Genomic DNA, 10463 nt, shown 5'->3' with positions numbered 1-10463 from the left:
CCATTCATAAATTATCATTTATTCCTCATAATAATTGTACATCTATAACATATGAAGTTACCTTATAACACTTCTTAACATAAATCCTATACTTTTACGTGAAATGCGATCTTATTTCAGTTTACTGAAAAGTGTTTCTGCTACACAATGATCTACGCATTCTACATAATCAATTAATTCTTCGATACATGTTTCGTCTGTATCACTTTTTGAATTGACACGATCGTTACATGTTGTCAGTTGGTTTTGCATAAAAACGCACTTTTTTCGCAGAGCACATTTTTCCTATAGAAAGAATAATCTTTTATATGTGTGGATAAAACTATTCTTCTTTTTTTTTTTTGTATTGTAAAAAAGAATAATAATATTCAGAAAGGTACTATTACTATTTCAAATTTATAACTTTATATCTGTACAATAGAAAGGGCTTGGACATCAATGCAAATAAACGTAAACTGACATGTATTAAAATTGCAACAAAAAAATTTATATAATGTACAATAATAAATTGTTTTGTTCTAATAGAAAATAAAAAACTGGACGAAATGAACTTTCAACTTTCTGCAAGTTTATATCAGCATATATAAAAAAAAAGGACTATAAGTATTGTACTATAAGTGATTTGTATTATAATACAAAATGTTATATAATCATTTTTACTCACACGGAGTATTTTCTGAGGATCAACCAACTCTTCGTCTTCTGCTTTCACAGTTGGGATGTACTGTTTAATGAAATTTTTCAGGAAAGACATAGTTTTATGAGTAGTGTTTATTTCAATTCTGCACAGGTATTCGATCAATGAATTGAGAATATCCAATTGTATACAACGGGTTTCCAATATAACGATAGTGCTACAAAAATGAAGAGCTAGAACCATAGAACCAGCTAGATGGAACAAGGTAGAGTTTATGTCCGTTGGATTGGATTGGGTGTATGTGTAGAGAAGTACCATTGGCTACATCCAGGCGGCCACCACTTAACGCTTACTAAGCCGAGTGAGCCTGAGTGAGCGCTCACGAAGCGGGTTAGTAAGCGGTGGCCTTCTAGATAAACCGTTTGATCAAAGGATACACCCATTTGGTTTACTTTTCGGCATTGGTATTTAGTATTATGATGTGACTATGCATACACTTACACATGAAAGTATTGAGAAGTTGCGAGAAAAGAAAGGAAGACAGTAGCCCTCTATTAGCGGAGTAATAGAAATTGAAAACACATTGCATATTTCAATAATGAGTATAACACTAAATCATACCAAGTCCATGAATGCGTTTGATTCGGTGTTCATTTGCATTGACAAGCGATGTTATTGCCACTGCCGTAGTTGTCATGTTCTCATTAGGTCCAATCTAGTTACCGTTACAGCTAATTCTACTGGAATCATTGATAAAAATGTACTTCCCTTGTAAATGAGTTTAAAAAAAGATCGACCAAAAAAATAATGTTTTACACATGATTAATATTTATTAGAATATACGTACGATTATATGAAACAATTTTCATTTAAATAATGCTAGTCATTTTTTTCCATAATCTTGTTATCTCAATGTGTGTATAATAGTAATAAATATGTATGCGGAAGATGATAATTTATTTTGTTAGTTTAGCCAATAAAATAATAGATATATTATATAATTATCATATTATTGTAACTTTTATGTAAATACTTACAATTAGTATATCGCGTCAATACTTTTGTTAAGTACTGTATCTACAAGTGCGCATGATAACGCGCAATTTTTTTTAAAGGAAGACAGTTCATTTGTCAATGAGTGGCTGAAAATTCTCTTAGATCGAAAAGAGAACAATGCGCGTATGTCATTATTACATGGAAAGATTTCCAACAATAATTTTGCGATACTATCGATAATTAATTATCGTTGCGAATTATTGATAAATATAAATACATAGAATGCCAGCAGACGACGCCGACGTAATGTTGAACAATTCTTTCAACGACACTAAAATTTGTGAGTCAGGGCAGATTAGAAAACGAAAAAAAAATGTTTAATATTTAGCTCAACCATCTAATTGGACTTTCATTTGGTGGATTTCAGTTTAGCGATATTTCGTAAATATATTATGCATTTCGTTTATCAATAAGAAAAGTATCCGTTTTCATTAAAAATGTTCGTACGATTTGTTTAGTAAAATGGTCAAAAGAGCCGTCATGGTCTTTCTAACAAGGATGGCGTCATCCGAATGTGTTCGCGTAGTTTTATCAAAGCAATGAAGTTGTTAAAATTTAGTCAACACGTACTATCCACTAAGTTAAAGTGAAATAAGTTTCACTAAATTGATTCGTTCCCGTACCATTGTTTATACTACCGATTAATACTCGATAAAAATTTGGAAAATCAGGGCGCAGTGCGTTGTGCTAGCAGTGAGCAGTCAAACATTGAGGTAGTTTTGCGCTGGTGTGTCTGAGAGGTAGCACCGATATATTTTTCACGAACAGTCAACAAAGAATAAAATGGAAACAAGTTACGAGGCTGATATCTGATTCACGTCCACACAGTAAACATAATGTTATAGGAACAAGTCGAAAAATTGCAAGTTTTTGAAAAAACCGGAACGTTTTGTATAAAACTTAAAGACTGTGTTTTCCATAAGAAAAACTTCCCCTCTGTTGGAGTCTATACAAAGAAATAACTGTAAAGAACATATTACAAGGAAGACTGTTTAAGAAATGGTTATCGTTATCGTTTCTTCCAATGAAACTCCAACCTAAAAGCTTTAAAATGTTTAAGGTTATGTTTTATTGAAACATGAATTTCTCTCATTAACGGACGAAGCAACTTATCAGGACAAGAAAAACAAACTGGATGTAAGTTAAAAATAGAAACAGGTCTTTTTATCGTGTATCTGGTTTTTTTCATAACAGAAAGTATTCGTTGTGTTGATATAGTAAGGTTTTCTATATTTTCTGTTAAAATCTACCCTTTTATAGATTCGTTTAATTAGTTTCTCCCAATTTTTCCATTTCTAACTTATACTTTTAAATTACTTTGCATTTTCGTTTATTATATACTACATTACAATTGTATAATATAATTAAAGATGTCAGCTTGCATGTAACAATGCTATCAATTTTTATTAATGTTTCACATGTTTTATATAATTCTCTAATATTATACGTGTATCGAATGTATAATTCGTACAATATAGACTTGTTTAATGCAAACTACTTTAAAATACTTGAAAAATTCATCGTATTTATACAATTTAATGTATGCTACAATAATAACATCAACTTATCATTGCATTTTCTGTATGTCTGTTTATAGCAATTTATATGAATGGATGATGCTTGGAGGCAATGAACGGAATGGAGAGACATGGGCATGGACATGGACACTCACATGCGCACTCGCATCGTCATCGTCATTCACATGGGAATTCACAAAGTATATCCCAAAACTCAAATCTATCGTCGAAGCATAGCCACACCCATGTAACACACTCGCAGAAGGATGCATCTGCTGTACAAATACCTCAGAAACCAAGGAATTACAAGCTACTAGTTGATCCATTTTTAGTCAAAGGTGCAACAAAATTGTACAGATACGATGGTATGGTTCCAGGAGACCCAACTTATCCTGAAGTTCAACCTCGAGACCCCAGATCACAGTTAACAAGAATTTGGACTCGTTTAGAACAACTTGACCTGCCTGTACCTAGATTTAAAATTGACTCTAATTATTGCGGCGAACCACCTCCACTCGAAGTAACATTTTGCCATTTAAATGACAATATCGATAAGACTTTTTTAACAGACATGGTTCAAAAATTTGGAATTGTAGAAGAACTCACTGTTTATTATCATCCTTTAACTAACAAACATCTTGGAATTGCGAGAGTGATATTCGAAAGTACGAAAGCTTCGAAAGCATGTGTAGAAAAATTAAATAATACATCCGTGATGGGTAAAGTCTTAAGAGTGTTCCTCGATGCATTTGGAGAAGAATGTAAAAAGATCTATGACGAATTAACTGTAGAAAAAAAAACAGAAAAGAAAATTGAAAAAGAAACAAAATCTGAAAACGATCAAGGAAAACAAACACCGATTGAAAAAATTATTCCTGAAGAAAGAGATGATTTCAGAAGTAACAAAAAGATAACATCAAGTATAGAAAAATCCAGAGATACGTATGTAGAAAACTCTAGATACAGCAAATATAGAGATTATCCTACGCCTAGTGGCAGTACTGGAAGCGATTTAGGCTATGGTACTGCACCCAGTGAATTAAATTATTCTAGTAATTATTCTCAAAATTCTACTCCAGCTACAAATTATGATTTCTATTATAGTGGTTATCATCATCAACCTTCGAATAATTATTTAGCAAACATACCTCAGAATCTACCACAAAATCTTCCGATGCAACAAAATTCAAGTTTATGGTGGGGAGGTAACACAGGGCCAACAGGTTACGCGTCGTCTTCTATGTGGCCTGTGCAACACGGGACAAACTTAGATAATCCTAATTCTAATGTAGTTCCAATTACGAAGGCTTCTAATGCGAAAATGCATCATATTCCTAAAAAAGAAAAAGAAAAAGAAAAAGAAAATCAAAGTGCTACAAAAATCTCATCGGGTGAATCGCCAATAGAGACTCGTAAAACGTTAGACTTGGATACAAGAATTGCTATGCTATTAAAAGATAAAGCAGGAGGAATGGCACCACCCTTCTTACAGTTCGGTAGTGATTCCGAAGATGAGAAAAAGTCTGTCAATGCGGATAACGAAATGCTTTCGGAACCACCAAGCCCTTTTCTTTCTCATGAAATGTATAAGTCATGTTTTGAAAAGATGAGGAAAAGGAATAAGGAACGTTGGAAAATACACGAAAATAGTATTAATCAACTTTCTGTTGACGAAGAATTAGGTAGTGTTATAAGTTCAAGCGAAGATGAAGCATTATTGGGAAGTTATAGTCCAGCTCCAGATGATATTGAACCAGAACCACCGAAAGAGCCACCACCTCCACCTCCACCCGATGACGATAGAATGTCATTAAGTCCATTAAGTTCAGGAGATGAAAAAATTGAGGAGGTAATTATGTTAATAACATATTCAGCGATTCAGAACCTTATTTTCATGTCGTTACAAATATGAAATATTTTATAATTAAAATACACAGGTTATAGCTCAAACAGAACCTACAAGTCAGTTGTATCCAGGAGCTGGTTATCCTGGACATCTTACCCATTATCCTACCAGTGATATGTACCATTGGCCACGACCATCGCAATATCCGTACCCTTATGGAACAACATACTTACAAAGCCATTATCAACCTAATACCACATCATTTTCTGGCGCAGTAGGAAATCATCAAGGAGCAAGCTATTATCCATCCTTCCAGTCACGGCTTCATGCTATGGCAAATCATAATATTACAAAAGATAATCCACAGGTACATATATTTTTTTATTTGCACACGCACACGCATGCACGCGCGCGCGTATATGTATATCACTATATACGGCAAATCTCCTTAAACTACCTAAATTTTCTGCTCCACAAGCGACCAAAAAGTTATACCCGCTATTTCCTGGAACTTGCTGTGATTTTTTTCTTATTCTTTCATTTTATTCGGGTACTTAATCTAACGTAATCTCTTCCCCGTCATAAGTATAGATTTATTGAATTTCAATTCCTTGTTTCCTTTAACTAATTGAGTTGAGTCCTGATAGAGAGGTAGTTTGAGAAGATGTACTGTGTATACTATATGCATACATATATGTATATACTAGGGTGGTCCTTAGCGATAGATAGTCGAAATTTTTTTTATGAATTTTGTACACTCATATTCTACAGTGGTTTCAATATGTAACACAATATATATAATTTCAACGTATTTTGAAATTTAATATATAAAATTATATAAATGGGAACATTTGTTGTTCTATGTCGAATAAGTTTGTCCACCTATGTAAAATTTATTTTGTTGTATTGCCTAGTGTATAAATGATATTTCACTAAATTTTACATGCATTAAAACCACTGGAAATCAAACTAAAATTTCGGTCATCTATAATTTCAGAGACAGGCTATTGTAATCATATGCACTTTTTGAAAGATCGTTTTCATATCAGTAGATATATAAACAAAATTAATGCTAGGTAGATGGACAAATTTGGTACACCAATGGAAGCAACGGCGGACCTATGTTTATGTAGTTTTACATAAACTATTGAAATATTTTTTTGGAAGTTATTTTTGCATTTATTGGAGCCATTCTGGGGGTTATCTTCAACAAAATTCTGGTGTGAAAAAATAAGGGTCACCCTAATCTACATATTATACATGATATAACGTATATATGTACATAAAATTTAACCATTGAAAATTTAGGGTCCTACTATTAATGGAGTATTAAACAGAGTTGTAAATGAATTGAAACAAATTTTAAAAAAGGATTTTAATAAGAAAATGATTGAGAATACTGCGTTCAAACTGTTTGAAGTATGGTGGGATGAAAAGAAGTCTGAAAAAAGTCAAAATCAAGGAGGAGATAATACTATTGTTAATAATAATGGTAATAAAGAGGAAAGCTCGAAACCTCAAGGGATATCGTTGCTTTTAGAGCAAGCAACTCCGCTTGGATTTAATTATGATGGATTTGGGTTGGGCATTAGAGCTAGTATGCCAAAGATGCCTTCTTTCAGGGTAAGATATTTCTTGTATTATATATTTGTAATTTTGAAGATATTTCTACTAGCCTTATACCGGATACTTATATGTATTTCAGCGCAAAAATAAAGCTCCAAGTCCAATACCACAAGATGAAGATAGTCGCCAATCTGATCATGGTGATACTGAAATCATAGAAAGTGATAGTGATCTTGACTTAACGTCGGTACAAAAGGTTAAAAGGCCAATTACTTCTCTTCCGAGTGTTTCATCATCGTCGTCGTCGTCGTCGTCGTCAACGACGTCGTCTTCGTCGTCATCGTCATCATCAAACGAATGCAGTAGCGACGAAATGAGCTGCAATGAATCTTCTAGCAGTTCTAATGATAATTCCGATGAAGAAGTATGTTCTGGAAACTTTGAAGATGAAGTATATATTAGATTTATTATATTGATATAATCTTTCATTTTCAGCAAGACACAGACAGTCGTATGTCAGATCAACGTCCTTTGGCTTGCAATAGCGAAGATCCTGATATTTTAACGGAACTTGCAATTCAAAGGTCGCTAGATTGTCCAACCCCAACTGGTAGAGAAACACCAATACCGAACATTAAAATAAAAGATGTAAATTCAAATGAATTCCCACAATTTGAAAATGAACCCAGCCCCATATCATCTCCGCTAAGATGTGAAAACAATAAAGAAGAAATCGAAAAAATAAATGAGAAATCTTTCAATGAAGAACATTTCGAAAAATCTAGAGCAATGAATAAAGACATAGAAGTAAAGAATGTGGAAGATGAGACACAAAATATAGCAAAGAGTACGTATACTTCACCAGTAAAACAAGAACCTCGCGATATGCAAAAAATGGAAAATTCTGCAGCGGAAGCTTTAATAACGTTAGCTGGACAAGATAATATTATAAGACATCGGAGTCCAGGACCTTTACAACCAAATATTATTAGAGCTCTTCAAACTATGTCTGCTAAGTACATTAATGATGAACCGATATTAAAAGAATCGGAAAAGATTGAAATGTTTAGTGAAATACCTACTACCGATTCGGAGGAAGAAAGTTTAGAAATTAGAAGATTAAGGTATCAAGCTGAGACTGATCTTCGATTGAATGGTCAACAAAGTCCAAGTTCGCCTGGTTCGCAAGCTTCACAAGTATACATGGAACATTCTTATTCATTACCCCCATCACAACCAGAAATACCGGAGTTTGTAGTTCGTGTACCTCCGACACCAATAAAACCTGTAAAAATGAAGTCCTCGAAGATTATAAAACTGGCCAAGGGAAAAGATAAAACTCACAAAGTAGAAAAGCGAAAATCTAATAAATACACGAAGATACATCATCAAAATCATCAAAATCACGAAGGAGAGAAAGAAAATATTCAAAATGAATTCGTTTATGAAAAGTATCCTCAAAAAGTTGTCCAGGAACCAACGATAACATACAAAGAACGAGATCTTATGTCAGAAATGGCTATTTTGTACGAATTTTTAACTAGAGGTATAGATGCAGAGGATGTGGAATATTTAAGACGAAGTTACGAAGCTTTATTAGCCGATGACAGTCAAGGTTATTGGTTGAATGATACGCATTGGGTCGATCATCCTGCTACAGATATTCCAAGCCCTGCAAAACGAAGAAAAAGAGACGAGCTTAGATTACACGCAAGTGGAAGTGCAAGAACTGAAGGATATTACAAAGTTGATGTGCGAGAAAAAGCTAAACATAAGGTATGATTTTTCTTATATTAATACTAGGTTCACGGAAATTTGTTATCAGATTTCTGTTACTGAAAAGATAATGCTTTAATAAGTGAAGTCGATTTACTCAAATTAATCAGAAAGCTTGAACTAAAATGAATCTCGATATATGCTTGTCCTTTTATACGGATAAAGATCAGCATAAGTGGTTAGCAAAAAGTATAAACAGTTTCTGTAAAACCCTGTGAAATGTGGAATAAGTAAAAATGACCGTGGTCCTAGTAAACCTAGTGTTAATATTTAACCAATTTCCTTTTATAAAAAGAAGTAGTTATATGTTACTGGTTGGTAGTGTTACTTAAAATTATTTTTCAGCATCATTATGCGCAAAGTATACAGCGCAGTAATGATATCGAAGATAATAATGGCCCTTATGCGGGAGGTGATGGTACAATGAATGGTCCAAAAAATAACACTAAAGCGTTAACGGGTAAAATGCAAGCTCTGTCTCGTGAAGCTCGAAGTAATCAACGCCGCTTATTGACGGCTTTCGGTATCGACACCGATAGTGATCTTCTTAAATTCAATCAGTTGAAAGTAAGATTTAAATTATTGTATTTTATTGTAAATATTTTAATATACTTAAATACTTATCAATATTTTACCATGTTTTTGTATTACTATAGTTCAGGAAAAAGCAGTTAAAATTCGCTAAATCTGGCATACACGATTGGGGTTTGTTTGCTATGGAACCAATTGCAGCTGATGAAATGGTTATTGAATATGTTGGTCAAATGGTTAGGCCAGTTGTTGCTGATTTAAGAGAGTCTCAATACGAAGCTACCGGAATAGGTAGTTCTTACCTTTTCCGTATTGACTTGGATACAATTATTGATGCAACGAAGTGTGGCAATTTAGCACGGTTCATTAATCACAGCTGCAATGTGAGTATTATAAAAAAGTCTCAAAAGAGAATTTCTCTCTTCTATATACTTCCGACTACGATATCATATTGAGAATCTACTACAATTTACTATTTCTGTATAAATAGTTTTCAGATAAATAGGTATAAATAATATTATCTTAGTGAGATTATTCATTACTTCTTCTTCTTCTTTATTTCAGCCGAATTGTTATGCAAAAGTAATCACAATCGAAAGCCAAAAGAAAATTGTAATCTATAGTAAACAACCAATAGGAGTTAACGAAGAAATTACATATGACTATAAATTTCCATTGGAGGATGACAAAATTCCTTGCCTATGTGGAGCCCCTCAATGTCGGGGTACCCTGAATTGAAGCGTTCATAAAATTATATTGTTCGTCCCTTTTTCCTCTCTTCTACACTTCATCATACCCTACTCATATTTTTGTAAATATTTCCCCATGTAAACATTTTATAAAATGCAATGGAAAATGCTAAATTATGTTAATATATGCTCCTTTTCTTTTTTTAACATCCTTTCCATTATTGCAATAATATGTCAGGTACCCAAGTGATTTTGGAAACACTTATCATGTTTATAGTTTGTAGATTGTTTTTGTATAACTTGAGATTTTATTCTTATTATGTTTCTGTTAAAATAAAATAATTTGTTGAAAAATTGAACTTATCCCGTTCGATATGATGGTATCCAAGAAAATGATTGTTTTTTAAAAAAATTATTTAAATGTAAATATACAAGTACTTTTTTATAAAAATTCTATAGCATATGTTCAATTTAATTTTACAATTGAATCATTTTCTCCATTACTTCATAGCTTTTTCTTTAGAGGGGAAACATTCATGTTTAGTATAAATACACTAAGGTGCAGTCAGAGATACATGAAAGGGATGGTTCAGGGGGTGATTTGAAACAATTTTTTCCTTAGCGCAAGTGTTGTTTCAAATCACCCCTTGAACTACCCCTTTCAAGGACTACCAACATTTTTATATTGTTACGCCGGGGAGTTGAAGCACGTTGAAGCACTTTCATACCGTCGCAACAATATTCATTACAAAACTACATTCAAATTTTCGCGCCCTTTTTCTTCAACATAATAGCCATCTAGCGGTGAAAAGGACCAACTAAAATTTCGACCTTTGGTCAGCGCC

At 33.1% G+C, this 10463-nt stretch overlaps 2 protein-coding genes across 2 annotated transcripts; one reads left to right on the top strand and one right to left on the bottom strand.

The window, feature by feature from the left end:
- Positions 1–3: 3 nt before the first annotated feature.
- Positions 4–900, bottom strand: LOC128894887 (cytochrome b-c1 complex subunit 6, mitochondrial). Its single transcript, XM_054156942.1, has 2 exons — positions 665–900; positions 4–285 (listed from the first exon to the last, which is right to left on the bottom strand). The coding sequence occupies exons 1-2, from the start codon at positions 878–880 to the stop codon at positions 112–114; spliced, it is 390 nt and encodes a 129-aa protein (XP_054012917.1). The 5' UTR covers positions 881–900; the 3' UTR covers positions 4–111.
- Positions 901–1741: 841 nt separating this feature from the next.
- On the top strand, positions 1742–10069 carry LOC128894851 (histone-lysine N-methyltransferase SETD1). Its single transcript, XM_054156867.1, has 9 exons — positions 1742–2830; positions 3291–5059; positions 5148–5423; positions 6365–6679; positions 6762–7046; positions 7118–8398; positions 8744–8965; positions 9055–9312; positions 9494–10069. Exons 2-9 carry the CDS (start codon positions 3323–3325, stop codon positions 9665–9667), a joined length of 4548 nt encoding a protein of 1515 aa, XP_054012842.1. The 5' UTR covers positions 1742–2830; positions 3291–3322; the 3' UTR covers positions 9668–10069.
- The last annotated feature ends 394 nt before the right edge of the window (positions 10070–10463 follow it).

This window comes from Hylaeus anthracinus, unplaced genomic scaffold (genome assembly GCF_026225885.1).
Source record: "Hylaeus anthracinus isolate JK02 unplaced genomic scaffold, UHH_iyHylAnth1.0_haploid 0, whole genome shotgun sequence".
NCBI lineage: Eukaryota > Metazoa > Arthropoda > Insecta > Hymenoptera > Colletidae > Hylaeus > Hylaeus anthracinus.
The sequence above is the reverse complement of the archived record's forward strand: the minus strand, read 5'-3'. Positions and strand labels throughout refer to the sequence as shown.